We start from the raw sequence: 25,437 nt of genomic DNA on the forward strand, positions 1-25,437 counted from the left end.
CTGAGATGCTTTTCTAAGGTGCACTTGGCAATGTTTATATGTTAGAACAGTAGGGTTGACCTCAGTCAAAATGCTGACTGCATTAATCTACTTTAGCATTAGCATTTTACTTGGCAAGTTTTAAACCTTTTGCTCCTAATTAATGTTACATCCTATTCAAACAAACCTTTGCATTTCCCAGAGACACAGCCCTGACCTTGACTTTGATGAGTGTGACTGCAGGTAATGTAAATCTGAATTGCTCAAAGGCAGAAATGCTTTGCTAAGGCCTTCACCCAGTGTCTCCTGGGATTTTAACAGGGCTCTCATTTACAGCCTCCTTCTGGCGGTCTTTCCTGAAAGTAATTTTATCACATCTGCACTGTGCTTCCCAAGTGAGCTGAACTGGTAGTGTTCAATGTATTGGCTTCATTAAAAAGGGTGCAATACCCTTTTCTGCTGTAAAAGAGAACAATAATAGTAGAGAAACTGAACCAAACCAATGAGCTAAACTAAGGCTTAAAATCCGTACAGATCTGAATGGTTTGGCAGTGAGGAGTTGGAGAAAACCCCTTCAGTGTTTAGTGAAGATTCTAAACTTTCCTCATTGTTACTGTTGAAAAGTTGGGATTTAAATGCTTAAATGCTGGTGTGAAAAGGTCTGAATTTTCCACAGAGATGAGAGTGCGTTTCCACGGTGATGCCTTGACTTCATGTTGGAGAAAATAGCCATGGTTTGCAAACACGCCTAAAGCTCCTAGTGTTTGCCTGCTGTATGTCCACATAGAGACTGGGAAGGTCATGCTTCATACACCCCTCTGTAGATGAAACAAAGGGAGGAATGTCCCATTACTCCCAGTCAACTTTGAGCCTGACTATGATTAAACTGTGCTGGAACACATGTGGTCATGTTTACATAAAAGTACGGCTATGAAGGATAAAATCATTTCATCTGCCGGTGATCACCATGTTTTTAAAGATATAAAAATACCATTAAACCAGATAAACTTGTTGAAACTCTTGTTTTCTTGCATGCAAAGATTTTGTCTGATATTTAATCACTAACAATCCATTTGGTTTAGGCAATGCAACCTGGGTAAGATACAGTGCCTATGAAAGTATGTTATTGGAGGGTTTCACCACTTTCCACTTTGACATTAAAAAGTATTTTTGTAATTGTTTGTCAAAAAAGCCAAATAAAATTGACCATGGTTAAATGTTTTTTTTTTTTAAAAAAAGGTGAAAGCCTCTAAGGGCTGCGAATACTTTTTATAGGCACTGTAGTAGCAGGGAATTTAAAAACAGTATAGAATACAGATTACATATTCTGTGTATCCTGTAATAAAAAAGGAAAATATGTGATTAACACTTTATTTTAGAAGTGGACAGTTGGTCATACAGTAGAACACAACAGTGAAGAGTCACATTTCCTTTAAGTATGTTCACTCCATGCAGCACTTAAGCCCAGCGGCGTGGTGATTGATGGTCTGTAGTTCTAAAGTGTTCTCATTACAAAATGACCATCTCATGGAGACACGGCTAACACTGCATAGAAGCAGAGGGCATAAAAAAAAATCAAAGTCTCTGTAAGTTCAAGCGTAAGTTCTATGGGAGGACAACAATCTTCTTCTCCAGCTTCTGCTCAGGAAAGATGAAGCTCTTCATTACGTCACCTAGTTCCTCTAGAGCCAGCTGGGCATGCAGTACTGCAACTTCATCAGGGTCTGAGCGAACCACCCACTTTAAAGCCCGGTACAGATCCAAAAGAACATCACTGAGAACCTGGAGAGGTCATAGAACAGAGACAGCAGTTACGTTGCTGAAAGACTTCAGGATAGTGTGCAGGCTGGGATGCATGTATACACAACCGGAAAATTCTACTTTAAGCTTTGAGGGTCAGTTTCCAAAACTGCAGTGCATACTGAAGGCTCAGTGTTCTTCTGTCTCTATTTGGTACTCAGCTACCCAAGCACGTCCTCCACCATTCACTACACCTGGCCTGCTCTTCTGCACTTTGGCCTCAACTATGAGCTCCGGTTTGCAGGGATCTGTCACACTCATCTGTTCTCACGTTACTCTGTGTATCATTACCACAGCACAGCTGGTGCTGCCTTCTCCAGCTGTTCCAGTAATGACAGGACCTGGCCAGGTACCAGCAGCTGTGAAGGACTGCAGTCGCTGCACTTGATCAAGAGCTTCATCACACTTGAGCCAGCAGCTCACATGTAGGTGTGTTTCCACCTGGTTACGACAGGATGAATTTATTTACCGTTTTCAAAGCTACTGGCAGCTTTTATATATGATCAAGTCTAAATATGAGAGATGTTATTCATTAGCTTATGTAAACAACTTTCTGTGGTTTTCTGCATCTGAAATGGCTCTAATCCTATGGTAAGACCTGCTGGCTGTGGCCTGTTTCTGTTGAAGTGACAGCTATTCCACAAGCAGCAAGTAAGAAACGAACGTTTTTAATGATTCTGTTTTATTTGGCTCACACAGTTACAATTCCATCACTGCTTCCATTTTAGGAAGCTGAAGAACATTGATGTGATTTGCCTGGACCCTGGGCCAGACTACTTAAGAACAACAATACAGCAGACACATCAACAGTAACTGGAGACTTTTCTCTCCTCCTCACTGCCTTAAGTTCCTCAGTTTGAAATCATGATGTTTCAAGTAATGCTCCTTCCTGTGCTTAGCGAGAAGCTGACCTAATATATTGAACAAAGGTAAAAACCGGGACTAGATTACAGGACCAGTTATGTCTATATAGTCTCGGGCTGCCCAAAAACTCCAAACCTTATTATTTTACTACAAGCAGAACAAAACTGAGTCCTTCTTTCTCAAAAATATTGCAGTATATGCCAGGAAGCTCCCCTAAATTATTTTCTACTGTTTTGAGCCATTCCCACTGTTAAAGGAGACCTTCTTCTACCATAGTGAGTAAGATTGATATGTGTGATAAGATTGATAAATTTGATGCCAGCCACACATCTCAAAAAAGTTGGAAGAGGGGCAAGAAAAAGCAAGAAAAGCAATTGCTAGTTGGACTGCTAGTATATAATATCATTAAAAGATTTAGAGAATCAGGAGGAATCTCTGCGTGCAAGCGACAAGACCAAAGGTCTTGAGGCACGTGATCTTTGGGCCCTCAGGCTGTACTGCATTTTCTTTACTTTGCATCACTGCATGGGCTCAGGAACACTTCCAGAAATCACTGCCTTTGAACACAGTTCGCTGTGCAATCCACAAATGTAAGTTAAAGCTGTATCATGCAAAGAAAACATCACACATCTGGAAAGGCAAGATCAATACTGAAAAAGTACACAAAGGTTTTAGAGCAAAATATTCTCCCGTCCAGACAATGTCTCTTTCAAGGAAGGCCTTGCAAGACAATCCTGAACCACATACTGCACCAGTCACAACAGCATGGCTTTGCAGGAGAAGAGTCTTGGTGCTAAACTGGTCTGCCTGTAGTCCAGAACTTTCACCAATAGAAAATATTTGGTGCATCATAAAACGAAAACTCCGGCAACAAAGGCCCGGGACTGTTGAGCAGCTAGAATCCTGCGTCAGACAAGAATGGGACAACATTTCTCTCCTAAAACTCCAGGAACTGGTCTCCTCACTACCCAGAGGTTTAAATCCAGTTGTTAAAAGAAGAGGGGATGCAGCACGATAGTAAATGTCACCTTTTCCAATTTGTTTGAGATGTGTTGCGGTCATCAAATTCTAAATAAGCTAATATTTTCCATGAAATGGCATCAGTGTATCAGTTTCAACATCTGATATGTTGTTTATGTTCTATTGGGAATAAAATATGGGTTGATGAGGTTTGCAAATTATTTTTTAAAATCATAACTTTTACACATCCTCCCAACTTTTTTGGAATTTGAATTGTATAATGCATGGCACAAAAAAGTGTATGGGTATCATGCCCACTCAGTTGATAGTGCTGTTTGTGTACCTGGGTGGTTTTCTCACTGAGGCCGCGAAGCAGCAAGGCGATAACGTGGACAGCAGCTCTCCTCACCTCTGCCTCCTTTTCTGTCTTTATCACCGCAGTCAGACAGGAACTCAGCTACACACACCCACACCCACACCCACACACAATTTACAGGGGTATAAACATAAGGACATGGTTAGGAAAAGTTAGGATACACTTAGAAATAATATCTAGTTAAGAAATACATCACAGCTAAAGATTGTGATATGGTTGTTAGTCAGAATCAGCCGTAGGCCGACAAGGTACTGAGGACATTACTAGAACTAATCTGGATCAATTGATGTTCTCACTAAACAAATACATGGCCACCATCTCTTTACTTTGTACACACACAGACACAACCACACACAGTCAGGTTGAAAAGTGGGCATGTTAATGAATAAGCATCACTGTTTGTCCAGTTGACAGAGCTGCTTATTCATGCCAGCAGCAGGTTACAGTGAGCATGTGTGGACACAAGCTCAAACCTACACACCCATACAGCAGTGTCTAATTTTGTAGTTTTTGACCACTGCAGCAGCCTGGAATGCACTGCCTCTGTGCAAATGTGGGCTGAGTTCCTGTTAACTCAGACCCTCATCAAAGTGAATTTGTGCATGTATTTGCAGAGCGCTCAGCTCAGATCAATGAGAATCAAACTGGAGTACAGCCATAACTACAGGCAGCAGGCAGTAAGTCACTCTCAGTGCTGTGCATTGAGAGAAAAAAAAAAATCATTTATTTTTTTTAAAATACACACAAACACACACACGCATATATATATATATATATATATATAACTTTAAAATCAGTCTAAAATAAATAAATGTGACACTACTCCTATGAGCACTGCCTGTGCACAAAATTTGCTCATTGGTTTATGGTGAAGCCTATTGCTTGCGCTTGTGCACTAGCTAATGATGATACAGGACACCTTTCTTGTATTCCATTTGTACTTGGAAATCAGAACTTCATAGTTTCCAGTTACATATTTCAACTGCAACACCCCCTAAAGATAGATCTCCAAAGTTGGAACCTGAGCAAACAGACATCAAAATCCAATACGGCTGCTCTGTTTGTCAGCAGAATATAAGAGTATTACAACAATCACTAAAATATCTGAGCCAACTTTATATCTATATAAAGTATATATATAGGTCATCACTGCATGACATTAACTTTGTTTCCTCTATCTCCAGTAGTTGTCTTTTTTCCACTCTGTCTCCTGTTCACCTTAAGTGAAGTTCTCAAGATTTGATAACAATGTCCACTTATGTTCTAATCAGTTTATCATTGAGCTCAAGTCAGGACAGACATGAAAGTCAACTAGAAGTTGAATATTTGGTGGAGACAGGTTTTCCACTGTTTAAAGTCTGCACAGATCTTTTATAGTAAAACTCATAAAAGCAATGCAATATTCTCTACCTCTCCGTAATTTTTCCTATTAAATCACAATCATACTAATCATTGATGAGGTGTCCTGTCTAATCTGAGACAATAACATATGGGCTGGTGGTAAAGTAGGCCTTTATTTCTTTAGAATAATTGCATTGTAACAGTTCCACCATAACCATTTTTCAAAAAAAGTCAAAAACTGCAAACTGTTTCTGTCTTAGAGAGAATAGCAGTAACTGACATATATATTGACTATATTTGAGGTGTTCTGGTGTACAACTCTGACAGACATGTATTTTCTATAGCCACAATGCTTATTTTAATGTTTAAATTTTACTGTGTACTGCTGCAAAGACCCACTTCCTTCAAGAGAATCAGAGGTTTCATTTCAGTGTGATCCTTCTCACCTCTTGAGCCAGTGGTCCTAAGGCGTAGTCCATTTTCTGACAAAGTTCCCCCAGGTTAGATAGACTGCTGGTCCGAACGCTTTGGTCCGGATCCCTGGTTCCTTGCAGGAAGATACCTATTAGAGGGCGGCCAAGGTGGGGCACCAGTTCCCCTAGAGTAGAAGAGGAGGGAAGGAAAATTAGGCTGACAATTTTGTTCTCAGGTTGCAGATCTACAATGCAGTACAATGTACAGTGGACTTAATTATCTATGAAGTTAAATAAAGTTGCTGACAGCTTTCCACTTCAATCTCTTATATTGAAAATAGGGCTCTGCAAAAGCATCAAACTTTCATTCTGGGGACATGTCACAGTGGCTTTGCTCGTCTGTGAAAATGTAACCTTGAACATTTATTTTGTTTTTGAACTAGTTATACATTGGCTAGCAACTTAGCTACAGCTGCTTAGAGGCTACTGGGAGCTACTGGCAACTTTTAGGGTGGAATGCAATCCTTTGCACTACTCAATGCATGAGTTCATATTGTGAAATAATTAACCAACCCTAAATTTTAATAGACTAACTTTGACTATTACATATTTTTATTGCTTCTATTGCACCATATTGACGTTATTCCTAGCCAATGTGATTCCTTTCATTAGTTTTGCAATAAGTCCTTAACACTGCAGTGATGTTAGAAAGGGTGTTTGGAATACAGGCAAATCCAGAAGCGGTACATATTTAAATACATAATTTAAATCATATGTCCATATTTCTTACTAAAGAAAAAAAAACTTTGAAGGTTAAAATTTACAGCACAAATGGGAAAATAGGTAACAATTAATCTTTTATCCTTTAAAAAAAATTTGATTCACTGGTTATGTATAGCCTCCAACATTTCGTCACCTTCTTAAAATAATGGCTCAAGTAATTTTTTGACAAAAGTGATATTTTGTCACTTTAAGTCGGCTTTTACTCAATATTTACTTCAGTTTTTTCTACTCTTTTGAAAAACTTTAAAATATGACTTAGCCTATTATTTTAAAAGGATGACAATTTGTTTTTTTGTTGCTACAAAGAGTAAATTTCTCAATATATATATGAAATCAAATGTTGATTAAGTAAATAGTCACAAATCTAGTTTTAAAAGGAGGTTCTCTCCTTGAATCTGTACATAATTTAACCTACACAAAATGTGAAATGTGACTTTTATATTATTACAGTATCACAGTACTCAGTAAAGGGACTGAATATTTAGGCCAATGTGACATTTTAGTTTAGTCTTTTTAATAAATATACAGACATTTTTTTAATTTTGTGTTCACCTTGTCATTATGGGATACTGAGTGTGGGTTAATGAGAAAAAAAATATCAAATGATTGTTGTATCAGGCTGCAACATAACAAAATGTAAAAAAAGGAAAGGGGGTCTGAATACTTTGTGAATGCACTGTACTTCCAGCCAGCGTACTGCTTATAGTGCTGCCAATAGTGAGATATGCAGCTGAGACTGAAATATTGGATTTCAAATACTCATTATTTTACTTGTGTTGTCACCACCGCAAATATGTAAATCTAACTAGAAACAATTAATAATAATAACCATTAAGGACAGTGTCTTGTATAGAATTATTTTCGAAATTTAGTCAAGCTAGAGAATAACTTCAGATCTTACTTGTTACAGTTTAGATCCAGCAGGTGATCAAATACCTTTTTAGCCATGCAACCAATTCTGGGGATTGTAATGTCTGTCTTATGATTGTTTCACCTTTTTGGTCCAGCGTTTCCTCAAAAAATATTCACTGTAGAAAAAAGTTGCCATCCTGGCCCCTGTAGGGTGAACCCTACTGACCCCTCAACACCCTAACTTTTCCTCAGCACAGGTTGAGAGGCTTGATTTTGTTATGTTTTGACAACTACTGGATGGATTGTGGATGACTGTGGCTAAATGTTAGCATCTAGCTATAAATACTCCACATCTTGAAGCAATACTAATATTTTTGTTTACAGTGAAGACATACTCAGTTTAACAAGTTGTGAGACTGTTGTATAGGCAGACATACAAAGAACAGAACCAACCACTGACAAGCAGCAGTGAGGACAGTCAGAAGCCTCCATGGAAGGGAGACAATCCCCTCCTAGTAAGCTGCTTGATCTGTGTGTGAACGTGTGTGCATACATTACAGCTGGTTCTACTCGTCTGATCCAGAAACACACAGCACCCTGATCTGTTTAGCTTGTCCTAGATTACCCTTTTAGAGTGCCAGACTTTTCTTCAGAAAGGCAACATTCAAACCCACAAGTCACACACAGAACCAGGCACTCAAGACACACAAACACAAATTTCTCCCTTCATTTCCATGTCTCAATAGACTGTCACAGCTGTAACAGATCTAATGAAAGAAGTGTCACACTATGTTTGACATAGCAAGGATATCAGCCTGCATTACAACCACACACATTACAATGTGCGCACACACAGACAGAAAGAATCTGTTGAAAAAACACACACAGATTTAGTCAGGTCACACTTCTGTATATGTAAATAAACTCTGTCTTTGGAAGATTATTTCTGCCCAGTTCATTGTGTGTGCAGAAAGTCAGTAACTACAAACAAACCAAAGTGGAGAAAACACTGAATATTTACTTAACCATGAGAGCTGATTAAGAAAACCCTCTTATTAACAATTGAAAAAAAATACAAAAAGGTCAATCTAAGCCACTCAGAAGTGTTCCAGAAAAACACAGAGGGTCTCTGAATGCAAATTAAAGTTTTAATCTCTCTGCAAGGATATAATTCTAATTCTAATTCTACTATCTCTCCCTCTCTCTCTATAAAAATATCTCTCTCTCTCTCTCTCTCTCTTTCTATATATATATATATATATAGATATATAGATATATAGATATATAGATATAGATAGATAGATAGATATAGATATATAGATAGATAGATAGATAGATAGATATAGATAGATATAGATATAGATAGATAGAGAGAGAGAGAGAGAGAGAGATCCATTATCTCTATATCTATCTATATATAAAGTTCCACTCTGAAAGACAAAGCAGATACACGTGTTTCCCTGTAAGTAATACAATGGAGCCTACTGTTCTGTATGCTCTTGTGTGAATTAATTTAAAGTTGAAAATGATGTTCTCATCACACAATGCAATGATTTTGTGATTTCAGTGAGGAAATGAGTATCAAGTCACATTATTGTCCACATAAGTCTGCTCTCACAAACATGAAAGTAAACTCACCCATAGCCCTGCTCGCCCTCATCAAGACCTCTCCCACTTTGAGACGTGTTTCTAGAGAGTGCTCCTTGTTAGATGTAGGGTGAGAGGGACCAGATTGGAAGTCTTTTAGGAGCCTCGTCAGAATCCTCTCAGGATAGAAATCAGCCAAAACAGCCAAACCTAAAAACCGGATTTACTTAGTACATTTGACAGCTGTTTCAGCCTCACAGGTAAAAAGTGTTCGATTAAACAGACTACTTCTGTAGACTGATAATCAAATAAATAAAAACAATCTTAGCATCACATTTAGCCACACACAACCATATCATTACCTTGAATAGCTGACAGGTAGATGAATGGGTCTTCGTGCTCCAGGCTTTCTAAGAAGATCTGAAGAGGACACATCATGAGCATAATAACCATCAAAACACCACTAACATGAATCTTCCCAAACCAAACCCACGAGGATCAAAACTAGCACAGCACTGTCTGACTACATATCAAATATCAAAGTGAATAATCCAAATAGAACCCCTAGATACTATAAGAGACCATTGAAAGTACTGGTTTGAGTGGGTAAAGGGGAAAATGGGGGGAAGGCAAAAACAGGGGTTTGAGGTCAGGTACAGAGGGAGATGGGGAGATAAAACATATGAAAGGTTGCCTGTGCGATATTGGAGAAATCTACCTAACCATGAAGAAAAAAAAAAAAATCAATAGGGCTTTTCTGCTGTAACAGCAGGGGGTTGAAGGTTATCTGAAGTGCACACAGTTGGGAGCCTTTGAGGCCTCTGATTACAGAGAATACTAAATGAGGTGTCATCCTTTCTTTACCATTCTACCTTAACAAGCCCCTAGAGCACACAATTATTCCCTCAGGTTCAACTGATTTATTATACGTTCGCTCACAATGTCCCAAGAGACAATTTCCTGATACTGTGGATGCAACAATAGCACAGTATCTTGTTGGTGGTTAAGGCAACATGCAACAGCCACCTAAATAAGTAGCAAGGGTAGAATCATCTTGACCCAGCTCCTCAAGTAACTGCTAACTATGCAGAGCTTAAAGATTAGTGGATTTCTAGAGATCTTCAGCGACTAGGAAATCATCTTGTTTCTATCCCCTACCTTCTGCTTTTCAATAATCTTTTTACAGAATTGCTTAAAGTGTTCAGTTATTTTCACGGTGTAGTTTCTGACCAGGATACTGATTCACCAGTAAGTGGACCTTCTAGGTACAAGTGCATTTATAGTACGGTCCTTGAAACACATTCACTATACTTAAGTGATTTCCATTCAACTGTTTGAGTTTAAAAATAGACTAGCTATAACCATTGATAATTTAAGTGAGTTACTTTAGGGGAATACCTATGCAATCATTTATTTTTGCATTTTAATTAATTACATTTATTTTGATTATTATTATGTGAAGAATTGTTTTAACTTTGACACAAAAGTCAGTTTTTGTACATTTTAAAACCCTGATTAAATTCAACAAAAGGTGAAAATGTCCAAGGGGTTAAATGCTTTTTTTTTTTTTTAGAAGAACCGTAGTACTAAGGGTTTACTCATAAGCAGAAAACTAGCTGGATACCAAAATTCAATGTGTCAATACTACTGATTATTGAAAATGTCATTTACCACCAAATTTCAATACCTAAGGAGTAAATCTCTCCAGCATCACCAAGCCAATAAGCATGTAACAGTTGACACTGAGTTGCAACTGCTGATTTTACATTGAAAACATTTGCATTGTTTACATTGTATTCCTTTTTATTGAAAGATATTTTTAAGAGTAGATGTGGTTCAGAAGGTACATCAGACAACTTGTAACCGGAAGGTTTCCACGTCAAATCTGGCTTTGATTCATTTTTGTGTTAGCAGAAAACCTTAAGTTGTTGTAAATAGCTTTAATTTGTATGCCATTAAACTACTTAAATTGTAAAAATGCCCAGATGATGAAAAGATTTATAAGGTAGAGGTATTGTATTGGATTAAATTGCACTGGTGGTCATAATGGCCTGGTGTGTGTGTGTGTGTGTGTGTGTGTGTGTGTGTGTGTGTGTGTGTGTGTGTGTATATATATATATATATATATATATATATATATATATATATATATATATATATATATATATATATATATAAAAAAGAAAAACATTTAACTATGTAAAACAGCAACCAACCAAGAACACTTTCTCCTGGTCCTGAACAGCTTCTGGGTTTCCATTTTTCACCATCTGAGTTAGGACTCTCAGGGCGAACGCTCTGGTTGGAACATCAGGATCACATGCCTCTAGCAGCCACTCAGAAAAGGGTTTGGTAGGTGTAGAATGGTCACTAAGGGCAGACGCCCTCCCTCTATCTTGTTGACTTCTTCCTATCATGGCACTTTGAGACGGCTCTGGTTGTCCCTCTCTGTTTATGTGGGTGTTGTCCCGAGTAGAAAAATTAAGACTAGTCGGTGAGTCATTAGTGTTAGTTAGCGGTTTTTGCTTTTTTTTAGAAAGCACATCGCTGTTCTTTGGGGTTTCAGGACTTCTGGAAGGTTGAGAGGCAGCACTGAGGTTTTCGGGCCTGTAGGCCCCGTGGGTGGCAATGACAGTTCTGAGATTGGATGCCAGCTCCTGCATGACCACATCAGAGTGCTTCTGAGATAGTGATTCCAGTGGTTGAAGCAGCCTTGACATAGAAGAGTAGTCTTCTACACTGAGCTATAACATAAAGGAGGAGAGCAGCTGAACAAAAGCAGAGTGTGCATACAACCTTACAGTATGTTTTACACTTTAGCTGATTTCAGTCAACCAGTAGTTGCTACTGCAACTGACGCCTGTGTAATAGGATTTGAATGAGCAACAGCGTCACCCCATTAACGATCTCTACTTTTATTCATTCTTTCACTCAGCTGCGTGCTGCCATCTGCAGCCTTTTGTTCTGCACATGCGCAGTTGGAGAAGCCAATTAGAAAACTGGTTGTGCATATACATGGCTAAGAAATCTGGAAAAATCAGGTCACCAACCCTGAATCAGAAACCAGCTTTTCAGTTTACATGGCACTTAAGAAATCAGCTTTCCTGAAAAAGCAGACTGTAACCTAATGATTACTAACAACGGTGGGTAGAGAAGATTCAATGTTGGGTCTTTTATGTGACTATTATGTGACTATGGACAAAACAATGAATTTCCATAACAACCAAATTCTATTCTTTAAGGTCCTAATCTTACTGTAGTGAGGTATACCTGTAGTCTGTAGTAGCCCATTTGGGTGGACTTATATTTTAAGTTAATTACATTTTAAGTTTAGAAAGATATCTATTGTGCTAGCAGAAGAACTATGGGGATTCTGAGATGCTGGAATACACTGTAGAGTTGTGGTCCCAACTCAATAAAACACCAGTTAATAAAAGGGTGCTCGCCTGATGACCCGGTCAAACTACTTTTCACGAGCATTATTGAAACAAAGTCTACTACATTGATTTTAAATATTACCAATAAACTAAATAGTCAACTGAAACAGACAACAGCAATTTTGCCTCAATTTGAGCAGTTCTCCAAAATGTGATCTGTGTCAACTCCACCAAAACTTTAAACTCAAAAAGTTCAAACAACATCCATTATATCTGGGATATTGAATTTTGCCCAGATGTCTGAAAATCTTGCAACTTTATTGTGAATTGTTTTACTATGAATAACCATCCAAAAGACAGGTGCTACTTACTGTTTCTGTCTGCTTTTTACTGATGTCTGGTGCCATTTCTCTCATTAATGTCATAACAATGTTTTAGGCTTTAAAGCATAATTTTAATTCAGGACCTCAGTATTTGGATCAATTAGTTTGTAAAATATACTTCACTATAAAGTTGTAGTATTTCTGCCTTTTCAATTACCAAAATTACAAATACATAATTGAATTCCATAGTCACAGGAATAAAACTTAAATAATAAGTATAATAAGTAATAATACTTTTGACCCTGACAGTACCATCAGCTGACCAAAAGTTGCCCCTTTTTTAACATTTATTTTGAAATAATAATTTAGAAAAGTAGAGATAATATAGTATTACCTTGTAATCACAAGTTTTGTATGTTAATAAAATAAAATAACTATCCACATACCTGATAATTACTTAATTTTTCTAAATTACTCTACATTTTCTATTTTGGACAAGTAATTTGGCCTATTGGGCAAGCGGTTAAAAAAGCTGATGTGTAGACTTCAGGCGTAAGTACCTTAGGTCCCGACAGCAAAGTGGCAACCAGGCCCATCCCCATACTTAACGTCTGAGTCTCGATGGGGTTTTCAAGACTTGGGCCAGTGGCCTGATCCAGACCTATGCATGCCCTCTGAATCAGGGACACAATGAAATCGACGACCTGGAGAGAGGACAGATCATCAACACAATTCATACAATTTTATTCATTATACAAATATGTTAAGTATAAAAAATAAAACTCAAGTTGGACCTAGTCTGTATGAAAACATTCAGTCCTTATAAAGACATTCAAATAAAAGACATCTAAAAATAAGACCTTATCCAATGAAGTCAGTTATCATAGTAAGGGAATGTTTGTTGGGCCTAAAGCACTAGCCAGCCAACATTAACTGTACCACCTAACACACCCCAACCCCGCCTTCTCTACATCCACCCAGCCAGAGATGAGGTAAATAGGCTATTTTTATGTAGTCATCATGACTCATTGTGGCCTGTTTCTATTAGACAAACTCCCACAGGAAAACAGACTGATGTTAAAATATGCTGGAGAAGGAGAAATGCAATACCAGAGGGAATGACTACAGGCCTTCAGGGGTCCAAAACACTGTTATTTCACTGAAACATTTATCAATTTAAATGTCTCACACACACCCACCCACCCACAGAGACAAACACACACACACACACAATTAATATAGGACACAGAGGGCAAGGATTGTACAATGTGCAGCTATAAACAAATAAGGCACATCCTTGCTTGTCTTTCTATATTGTTAGGTTTTTTGCCACCTGTTAGGGTTATTGTCAGCAGAACAGATTCATGAATGAGTCCTCATTGACAAAATCTGAGAGATCTGTAAATGTTAATCGAAAATGCCAGTGAAAATCCACCAAAACAGCTGATCACCAAGCACAGCTGCACCACATTAGTATCTCATTCAGAATAAAATTAACTTTTATTTGTAAGCTAAAAGCTGTTTCTAAAAAAGGTAGGATTCTGTGTGAAATGAAAATGTTTTGTATTTAAACTCTATATGTGATGTATTCTGATGTCACATTACACACTGTACAAACAGTATCTGACATTTGCAAGTACATTTACTTAGCCACTATAAAATACCGATCTTTTTCTAAATTCTAAACCTGTTTAAATTTTTTTTTTGTGAAAAACAACTATTAGAGACTGGTTTTAAGACTGAGCCAAACTGGCACAAATCAGGAACCATTAGGTCTGCCGAGTTATGAGTCATGACCAAATCACATTCAAAATCGTCTGTATAGTCTTTAAGTGCACAGTAACTGTATCTGCTTCAGTTATGCATAATAACAGCTAAAGACCCTGACTTTTGGAATTCGGCCCCTTGTTTAATCTGTGTGGTACATATTTCTGTCCTCACCTGCGTAACTTTTCTCAGCAGCACCGTATGCTGCAGGGACTCAACCATCACAGCCAGCACCTGGAGCAAAGCTAGTCTTTTGCCTTGTCTCTCAGCTCGACCCAGCAGCTGCTGCTCCACCTCCAGGAGTGTCATGGCTGACACGTCCAAATCCTGTTCATCTTGCTTCTCTTTATCTGCAGTGGCTGTCCAGCTAGTCAGCTCCTGCAATAGGAGCAACAACAATCATGAGGTGGACAGAACAATCATCACAAACATTGTACAGCTCAAAATGACAGTAGTTAAGTGTCATCTGCCACAGTCAAAGCACTAAACTAAAAAAGTGTTTCACTTCATTGGAGTAAAGTTTTGAAGGTGTGTGTGCATTTGTGTGTATGTGTTACCTGCAGCAGGTCCAAAAAAAAGTCTCCAGGTAGGTCAGAGTCTTTAAGTTCAGCTAGTAGCTGCATCAGACACTCCAGTGCCCACTGCTCTTCAGACAGTTTCTCATACAGAGAATCATCCTCGTCACTAGGTTTAAGAAATAACATCACTGACAAAAGGAATGAATCTGTAATGATGGCCCTGCTGAGTGGCCCAAGACATGTTAAAGGAACTGTCCTAATCTACAGGATTTGTCATTATTTTGTTGAGTTTGTTAACATAATTTAGTGGCTTCAGAAAAGATTCAGACCGCTTTCACTTTTTGTACACATTACTGTGCTAAGTGAATATTCTTAAAAATGTGTTTAAATAACCAAGGACTGAAATCTTTCATTAACTAAGTATTCAGAATCTTAATTCAGTACTATGTAGGGACTCTTTAAGCAGTAATTGCAGCTCAGAATTTTCCACAAGCTTCTTACACCTGGTATTGGGAAGCGTATCTCATTCTTCTTGACAAATCTTCTCAAGTTTCATCAGACTGAATAAGAAGTGTCTGTAAAGGTCTGTTCTGTGGGGTTAAGTCTGAACTTAGGCTTGACAACTGAAGGACATGTTCTGTATCCTGAAGCCACTCCAGTGTCATCTTGGCTGTTTTTTCAGCTCATGGTAATACTAAATGATGAACTGCCATGGCCACAGGATTTATTCATACCAGGACCGACTCCTCTGTATTTGGCTGCATTCATTCTTCCTTCAGCTCTCAACATTTATTTATGTAAATGATTTTTAAATTATAAATTTAAATTAACAACACAATAAAGAGAATTAATAATTTTTAATTTTTTCGTATTACTAGTAATAATATGTCTGTTCTTAATCAGTCACCTGCTGCTCTCTCTAGAGCTGAACCTGGCTCCTCCATTACTCCCTGGTGTGAAGTGGAAACCTGCTGCTATCCCATTCCTCTGTTCCTGCAGACCTAAAAGCTGCCTCAGTGTTGACAGGGCTGCAGATTTCTCAGTGTGGCTCAGGTACCACAGCAAAATCTCCTGGCAGGGGGCGCTGTGGAACACAATTTAAACAGCTAATTTTCACTGTCCAACCTATATGTTAAATTTCAGCTGTAAGTATACATTCCTTCAAACCTGTAAGATAATTAACAATTTATAGTGACAATTATGTTTGGTTTCTTATTTCTTTATTTTAACAGGATTTTGCATTTACAAATCTCTCTGACATGCAGAGACTGATTAAATGATGACGGTGACTTCTGTATATAAATTCTTAGAATCAAAACAAAACCAGAAATGTCTTAGACTGTGTGGGTATTTTGATTTGATTTGACCTCACTATGTAAAACACATGTAGAATACCATTATGTGCAATATTTGGAAATGCACATTATTGTATTCACCATTTTATTAATTACTTTGTTTTTAGCTAATTTCATTCGTAAGCTAGGTTATTTCTCTGGCTTTTAACTTTCTACTTGACTCCAAGAGAGCCCTGCACAAGAATTCCTACATGCCTGGACTTTCTTTTTATGCAAAAATGGCAAAAAAAGAAATCTTGAAGTTAGCAAAATTATGTGTACAATAAAGAAAAAATAACCAGTTAACAATGAATGAGTTTAAACATTTCTTATAAAATGCGTTATACATTGAAGTAAAGCCGTTCCAGTGATTTTTCCCAACTAAAAACAGAGAGAAAAACGTACCGTAGGTTGGAGACATTATGCTTAGTGAAACAAAAGAGTGTGAAGATAACAGGAAAAACTTCTTCTAGAGCTTTGAGTAAAGGACCTGATGGACTGTTTCCAACCACCCAGATCTGACAGAAACAAAAAACACAGGAGTGAGGAGGTTTGACAGGAGTTAGAGAATGTTAAAGTGTAAGTAGGGATCAGAAGCATTTCCTCATATAATAAACTAAACCTAACAAGCACTAACACTTGTAACAATAAAACCATTATTATGTAGAAGAGCAGAATCAGTCCTAGGAACTGTGTAAGAAACATTACTTATGAAGCCAAATTACTTGAAGTTAGGAGGAGCAATGCTCCTAACAAAACTCATCTTTTATGACATTCAGAGACACAAAGTACACATTACCCAAGTACAGATGTGTTCTAGTGTTTCTGACAGTTGGGGTTTTGTAGTTCTAGAATGAAAAATTGCAATGTTGAAAGATTTATGCTTAAAGGCAAACATCTAGGTAACAGAAGATAATAATTATTAAAAGATCAAGATCTGTCAAAACTATTCTAAACAAAAACTTTGTACTTTTGTCTAAACTGTGTCTTTTGATAAGCTGTGTCATTAAATGTTAAAACATTTCCCCAACACAGAATCTACACATCTTCTACATTTTGCCGAAGATAGAGGTTTAGAATGATGATAAATTGCTTTGATAATAGTCTTATCTACAAACTTCAAATTCAGCACTCAGACTTTAGACTGTGTACCTCGACTAAATTGGGGTATACCAAGGCTCTCTGTTTGGTTCTCTGCTATTTTCTAATTAGTTAAATAAGACGCGATCAAGATGTGAATTTTTAAAGCATTGCTAATGATATATAATTGTATTTCCAAGATGAACAATGTTTCTGGTATCAATAAACTTAAGACTTATCAGTCAGCTCTAAATACATGCTTTTGAATTCTTAAAAAAACAGAAGTTGATGACTAGGCTGGCCAGATGTGACCATTTACTTCTCAATTACTGTGATTTTTCAAAATGTGGCCTACTACTATGTGTTTAAGACTAATGCTTGATTAATTAGTGTACAGCACTTAGTGATATTTTTCTGCAAAAGTAGCAACATATATCATTTGTTTATTAGTTATTTATTATTTACTTTATTCTTTATGCTAACAAAAAGAGCAAAGGTTTGCATATTTTAACAAATACCACTACATGTCTAATGTCTTTAGGGTCTGATAATTGATATCACACTCCAACCATACAACCATTCTCTTTTATATGCTTTCTTTGACAACACCAAATACTCTTAATACCTTACCAAGTGTATAAGCTATGATCACTTGATTACTATGAGTCTTTTTATTCAATGCTAAGTGAATGTCTTGTCATGTCCTCACCTTGTACACATCCTCCACACATCGGGTCAGCTCCCACTCCTCCACAGCAGCGTTGGGGTCACCCTCTCCTGAAAATCACAGACACATCCACCACAGTGTTCAGCCCTCCAGGGATCTGACTTTTCACACATCCGCTCTTAATAGGATGTGGTTTCATAGCAATGTAGGAGCATTGTCCATTGTATATTAAAGTACACGAAAGATGTAATAAACTATAATCTCTGAGACAATTTTGGTTTTTACAAACACTAACTTTGATATGAACGTAACATCTAACACATGAGTATGTGGGCTGTGTTACTGACTGGAAGCAGTGGTGCAGCTATGGAGAGGTGCAAGCAGAGGAGTGAGCAGGTACTGCTGGGCAAAGCTAGGCCTCTCCTGCACCATGGAGAGTGCTGCTCGGGTGGAGACACGCTGAAGCTGTTGGGCTGTCAGCTTGTCCTTGAGTCGCAGGAGGTCAAGGATCTAGAATACAAAAAAAAATACATTTCAGATTCATTTTTATCTAACTTACTCATCAAGAGTCTACAGGTTACTGTGATTATGATTAAGACTAAGATGCTACCTTTTTACATGCATGTGATGTGTGTGTATGCTGAGCTAACCTGAGGACAGACTTGACTATAGTAGCTATCTGCTGAGACAGACTGTTGAGGACAGGCCGCCAAAATTCTAGCCACACTATCACACTTTCTCCAGTCGGACTCACCTCCTACAGAACAGAGACAGAGTTAGAGTTTGATAAAACAAGAAAAATCTGTCTTTTTTATTAAAAACATTTAAAAAGATAAAAGACAGGATACTAAAAAAACACAGTATGGAGCATGGTGATTTGAGGAGACAGAAGAAAATAAACTTCTGTGCTGTGATTTTCCTTTCTGTAGCTTCCCCCTACCCAAAAACTCACCAGTTCCCCCCTCCAGGATGGCTCTGACTACAGCTTGGACACCATTAGGCTGCATCAAGCGCTCAGACAGCAGCTGACCACACAGACGCCTCAGCCAAGCTGGAGCTGAACCTAGAGCGGCTCTGCTGCTGGAACCACTGGAGCATCTCACTGCGCCAGACTGGAGGGAAGAACAGTACATGTAAAACATGATCCCACAGACCTGTGAGCAAATTTCGGCAAGCTGAATAGAAAATATTAAATGTGAATCTTTTTTGTTATACAAAAAACACTAGAGGGCAGCAAGGTTGTGGAGTGGTTAGCGCTGGTGCCTCACAACAAGAACGTTGGAGATTGGCATCCCTAGCAAACACATGCATGTTAGGTTAAATGGTGACTCTAAATTGCTTGTACGGGTGAATGTGAATGATTGTCTGTTCGTATCTCTCTGGGTTGGCCCTGAGATAGACTGATGACCTGTCCAGGGTGGATCCTGCCCGTCATCCTATGACAGCTGGGATAGATACACACAATGAGTATCATGCAGGAAGCAGACGTAGGAAAAGATTTGGCACTTTTCAGTTAGTCTGAAGGAAAGCAGGAAACCTGTCTCCAACCGTCACTGCCTCAGGGTCTTTATTCAGTTATGTTTCCAGGAACATCACCTACTGTAGCTTGAATACTCTTTACTCTAATTTCTTAATAATGTTTATCCCCTTCCCACATTAATTATGGTGACTTTGGTTTTGGAATTATTCTTTTTTATTTTCATTGCACTTTCAAATATGATTTTATTTGTTTTATGTTGCAATACGTTTAGATTAACAATGGGAAAATGTCTGTGCAATCTGAAGGTGGCTCTCAGTGACAAACCAGCAATGTCTGTAGAGTTCTTTAATGTCTTTCAGCTCATTAGGTTGAGTTCAGTCTCACTGCTCTAATGAGTAACACTGTTTCCAGCGGCATAAGTCACCAAAACTCTATGATATAACAGTTATTGTTTGTTCTGAAGTTAAATGTAGAAAATTCAGAGAAAGTCAAAATTCTTAGAAAACGATTCCCCACCAAACATGCAAATGCACACCTGTTTAGGTCCACCTTGAAGGATCAGCAGCTCCTTGATAACAATTGGCTGGTAGACTTTCCCAAGAAGGCTTCTGAGGGATTCTCTGCATGTTTGACGTTCTTCAGCACTAAGGTTGTGCATCTAGAAAGTTTGCAAGAAAACTAAATTAACATAAATTGCCATTTGTCTTTGTTGACTAGATGCTTCACTCTTAAGATGATAACTTAAAAAGAAAAGCAAATGCCTATCCAGATGGTTTACCTTCTCCTCCTCATTAGGAACTCTCTCTGCCCGGAGTGGCTGATAGCCAAGCTGGCAGAGTGCTGCCATTACATCCCCCAGGTGTCGCGTAAACACCAAAGTGGCGAGAGATGACAGTTCCCCCAACTGTAGCAGGACATTTGTGGTAATAAGAAGGCGGCATCGCGCTGCTGGCACCACACCACCATGGACAAGTTTTTCTACCATGGCTCCAAACACTGACCTGCATCCCAGGGGCACACCCACTCCGGGGGCAAGGTAGGGGCAGAGCCCTAGAGAAACCACAAACTGAAGAACTGCTCCAAGCGTCTTCTGTTGGGTGACACTCAGAACATCAGGAGATAAAGGTGGAGCCATCTCAGGGGTGCATTGTTTAGGTGTAGAGGAACAGAGGGCCAGCTTGAAATTCTGTAGTTCACTAGAAAGGTGCCGTGCTAAGGTGAGAAGCAGTAGCAGACACTCCTGCACAAAGCCCCACGTAGCATCCTCTGTATCGTAGCAGAACCACGTTGTCTCCACTATCACATCCTCCCTCAGCCTCTTCACCTCCTCAAAGCTGTTCTCAGTTTGAAGCTGCTGGAGGAGAAGTGCTCTGTTAGCCCGCAGTGCTGCCAGTAGAGCTTCTTGGTGTGAAGACTGAGCATCGTGCACACACTCCTCTGCACAATACAATACACAAAATCATGTTGTGGCCCAACTTATCAAGCATAATCAAAAAAACAGACCAATGGAGCTATTCCCTAATAAATGCAGGCACAGCAGTTAATAAAGAACATGCATGTCTCTGGGACACACATTGACAAATGTTCACGAATCTGCCAATGATGTCTTTTTTAGTTAAACTTATCTTGTGGCTAACTAGAAACAGCTAGCATTTACTTCTGTTACTTGCAACACGGCAGTAATTTTTAAAATTTGTTTTAAACATTTTAAAAATTAAAAACATTTTTTAAATATTTCTCACGTCAAATTACACAAACTAATAAGGATATCCGGCTATTACGTCACACCATTATGAACCATGGACATAGAACTGTATGTCACTTCACCAAGCCTTACCTAAAATAGCATTTAGAATTTACTGCATTCACGCTCTATGACTTTCAAACCACATTACATAATATAGTAATTAGTTGTATCAGTAAAGATTTCTTTAATCTAAAAGGTTATGTTATAGCGGCTAAAACGTAAAGTTTCCCACGACAATCTATACCATGCTAACGTTAGACCTTAATCATCTAATCTAACTTTAGCATTACCTGTTACCGTCTGTACAAGTGAACTTCGTTAATCTCTGTCACTATTCACTTACGGAAAAGAGGTTTGGTGAGAATACTTATTGCTGAAAGAATAGCTGAAGTCATCTCTCTGTCACAAAACCAACTCGCTAACAGTCAACCCTATCCACATTTTTGTCTGTAGCGATAAAGCCACTGAGTACAACCAAAACATGGAACAATGGCGCAGGAATTGAACGTCATCACGCATCGGGTTGATGATGGCATTGGCTGAAGATGCATTTATAACTGTTGGAAATTCAAACGAAAGTCAACAAAACAAATAATTGTGGTGTGCATATGTAAAAATGAATATGAATATGATCAGTACTACATATATGCTATATAGGCAGCACTACATAGAATATTTGAATAACTCTGCTACTATGATGTTGTGGCTGTACCTCAGTTGGTAAAGGCAGTTGTCGTTCAATCCCCAATCCCGGCTATATGTCGAAGTGTCTCTGGGCAAGACACTGAACCCTCAACAGCACATTCCCCTCCCAAGTTGTGCAGTGCTGGTCCAAGCCCGGAAGGAATTGGGTAGGGTTGCGTCAGAAAGGGCATCCGGCATAAAAACTCTGCCAAATCAACATGCGGACAATAATCCGCTGTTGTGACCCTGAAGTCACAGGATAAGCTGAAAGGACAAAAACAAAAAACATAAAACAAAAACAAAAACACAAAACCAAGAATGTTTCAGATGCATTGTGAGAATAAAGTCAAAATTGTGTGAAAAATGACTCAAAGGTTGGAGAATAAACTTGCATTGCAGTTGAAATGCTATTTGGAGAATAAAGTTGTCCACAACATACTTGACATTTCAACAATTACATGTTGAATTTGTGAATGGATTCAGCTTGTTGTAGGAATGCCATAGGCCCAATGCACACTGGGAGCTCTGGTATTTCCTGTGTCTCAGATGTTGTGCTTGCCTAAACTTCACACCTTCAAGATCTAACAACTTGATCAATTGTCTTATTCATTTATATTTTGTTCCTATTGCTTTTAATGTTGCATTTCTTTGTCTATATAAAGCACTGTAATTTGTCTATGCTTTGCCTTTGTGTTGCTAAGGTAGCAGAAATGTATGTGAATGAGATGGCCAATGTTGATTCATTGTTAAATTTAGATTGTAAATTGAATAATATGTAAATTGAATAAAATGTAAAATAATGTAAATATGGTTTAATGTAATATGGTTTCCTTGAACAGTCCAAACACAGGCATGTTAGGTTAATTGGTGATTCTAAATTACCCATAGATGTAAATATGAGGGTGAATGTTAATGTGAATGGTTGTCTGTCTGTGTATGTCTTTCTGTGTTGGCCCTGAGATAGACTGGAGACCTATCCATGGTGTACTCTGTCTTTTTCCCCATGATAGCTGGGATAAGCTTCTTTGTCATAGGCATTATCAGTGGGGGCCAACTGGTGGAGGGGGGGCATCTTAGTTAGGAAAAAATGTGATGCTTCTAATCCTAATGTGTTTCTTTTATTTATTTTTAACTCATTTCCATTATGCCCCTTACAGTGTTGAAACTAAGTACTGCCTCACTTGAGAGAAAGGTACAGATATAACTTAAACTTTACTGGTTTACTTAAAGTATTGTGTTAAAATCACGTATGAAAATTTCTCACTGGCCTGTCCCCTCACCCTCTGGTTTCCAGCAAGGGTGCTCCACAAAGGAGAGTTCTGTCTCCATCCCTCTTCATTCTGTATACCTCAGTCATGCCACCTTTACATGTTCAATAAATTCATGATCACTCTACTGTAGGATGTATTCTAGGTGGAGACATCATGGAGTACGACTAGTGGTCGTGTGGACTGGTGTGTTCTTAATCATCAGGAGCTCGACATCAACAAAACAAAAACGTGTGGTGGACTAGCACCATGCTGCAGGTGTTTTATGAGTCTGCATTGGTTAGTGTTATCTTCTATGCTCTGGTCTGCTTGGCTGACAATAACAGACTGGACAAATTAATCGGAACAGCTGGCTCTGTTCTGGGCATTGAGCTGGACCCTCCACATTTTGTGGCTGAGAGGAATTTGCTGTCTAAACTCCTCACAACCCTAGACAATCCCTCCCACCCACTGCAGAGTGTGCTGGCTGTTCAGAAAAGTACGTTCAACAAGAAACGGATCACTGTAGTGCCTCATAGAGTGCCAGAGGAAATTCTCTCTCCCTGTGGCCTATTAACCATACAACTCTTCATTCTTCTGTTTGGAACTGTACCTGAAACTAAAACTTTACCATGACTGTCAACTGTTGTTTCATCCTCACATCCAGCTTTTGACCATTATCATTTTTTCATGTCATCCTCTCATTGCTGCTCATTTATACACTATGCACCATAGTTTAACTTAGATATTCTTTCATTTTACAGATGATGTAGCAGTTTCTTTGTTTTTTCTTTTTACCTTTGTGTTGGTGGCGTTCTTTTCTGGGTGTGGCCCTTTTATTTATTTATTTCCTTCTGGCATAAATAAAGTTGTTTGAATTTTAAATCTTGAGCTAAAGTGTGTTAAACAAAAATGCATAAGTTAGAAAAAATAGTAAAAAATAATTATTTTATAAGGAAATGTGATCCGAACAAAAGTAAGTGAAAGGCTTATATTAATAATGGCTGATAGAGATGGTCTGTGATGTATAAAGATTTTAAGACACAGATGATCAGTCACCTGATGATGTCTGAATTATATGAAGATGAATTATTATTTTATGTTTTATATGATATTGTGAATACGTTTAAGATAGGATAATATAAAACAGGGCTAGTGTCCACACAATTTAATAATTATCGATGTTGCTGGTATGTCACAGAAGTTGAAAGGATTTAATTTGGAAATATTTAGAAAATTTCCACTTTTCTTTTAAATTTCTGCCCCTATAAGCTGTACTCATACATGACTGGACTATCTCATAGGAAACGTGAGGCATGTTCAATATTAAAGGTTTTGCAAAAAACAAAGCAGTAATATTAAAGGGCTGAAGAAGTAGGATTAGTTTGTGAGTAGTAATGGGCGAAAAGGCGCGTCGAGCGCTTCAAAACATTAAAGTCACTTCCGCTTGGAAACACTGCATTAAAGCCTGGGTCAATGTGACCATGGCACGTGGTTGTCTCGTAATCATTTCATGAAACGTTATAAAATGGAACGGCTCACCGCTAGGTGGCAACCCCAAGATAAATCTTTCACGGAACTTAACTGATGCTGAGTCATTTGAGTGAGTTGAAATTTGCACTAAGTTAATATTCAAATAAGTTCAGGCTGATCCCCAATCAGTGATAATGGTTGTCTTTATCTTACCAGATATGAAGTGGCCTCACTAACTGACACTAAAAAAAAAAACGCCTCAAAATGCCCGGATTTTGTGGGTGTATTAGAAAGAGATTTAGTCAGAAAGAAAGAGAAGGATATTTGGAGAGATGCATTTGAAAAATAGAAGGAGCACGAAAGGGAACGAGGTCACTAGTGTGGGAGCACTTTGATTTGGTGCAACCCAACTTAGTAAAATGCGTCATTTGCAATCAGCATATGTCTTTCCGAAAGAACACATCATCAATGCTTAAGCAAAAGAAGAAACCGATTAAATTCCAAAACACTTGAACAAGTTGTTTTTCTCAGTAAACACTCCTGAACAATTGTTTTCCCTCATCTATCTATATATCCCCAGTCACAGAAGCGCTCTCATTCCACAATGTAAGGCTACTTTATATATTTTGTCCCCACTAAAATGTTTAGTTCATTCCCAAATCAAAGTATAGCACGTTCATATGAATAACGGTGACATGTAATCAAATAGAAATAATGTATACAGGATTTATTTGTTACATTAAATTTATTTACAAACTGCAATTCTTAAAAAACACTGAAAGAAT

The 25,437-nt window shown here is 38.2% G+C and overlaps 1 protein-coding gene across 1 annotated transcript; it reads right to left on the minus strand.

Moving 5' to 3' along the window:
* Nucleotides 1–1,118: 1,118 nt before the first annotated feature.
* On the minus strand, nucleotides 1,119–21,750 carry tango6 (transport and golgi organization 6 homolog (Drosophila)). The gene is made up of 18 exons (XM_067502264.1): nucleotides 21,592–21,750; nucleotides 20,280–20,938; nucleotides 20,037–20,159; nucleotides 18,974–19,133; nucleotides 18,672–18,778; nucleotides 18,369–18,531; nucleotides 18,064–18,131; nucleotides 16,680–16,792; nucleotides 15,848–16,024; nucleotides 14,980–15,106; nucleotides 14,597–14,800; nucleotides 13,216–13,359; nucleotides 11,172–11,699; nucleotides 9,318–9,375; nucleotides 9,007–9,165; nucleotides 5,767–5,918; nucleotides 3,947–4,060; nucleotides 1,119–1,761 (listed from the first exon to the last, which is right to left on the minus strand). Exons 1-18 carry the CDS (start codon nucleotides 21,641–21,643, stop codon nucleotides 1,585–1,587), a joined length of 3,285 nt encoding a protein of 1,094 aa, XP_067358365.1. The 5' UTR covers nucleotides 21,644–21,750; the 3' UTR covers nucleotides 1,119–1,584.
* Between the last annotated feature and the right edge of the window lie 3,687 nt (nucleotides 21,751–25,437).

This window comes from Channa argus, chromosome 4 (assembly GCF_033026475.1).
Source record: "Channa argus isolate prfri chromosome 4, Channa argus male v1.0, whole genome shotgun sequence".
NCBI classification, from domain to species: domain Eukaryota; kingdom Metazoa; phylum Chordata; class Actinopteri; order Anabantiformes; family Channidae; genus Channa; species Channa argus.

Bases quoted from the DNA above. Each gene is read 5' to 3' on its own strand.
- tango6 (XM_067502264.1), bottom strand. From the start codon at position 21,643: ATGACTTCAGCTATTCTTTCAGCAATAAGTATTCTCACCAAACCTCTT. The intron at 20,160-20,279 runs GTAAACCATCTG...CAAACTTTCTAG, and splicing joins TTCCTAATGAGGAGGAGAAG to ATGCACAACCTTAGTGCTGA. The intron at 1,762-3,946 runs GTACACAAACAG...TGACCTCTCCAG, and splicing joins TCAGTGAGAAAACCACCCAG to GTTCTCAGTGATGTTCTTTT.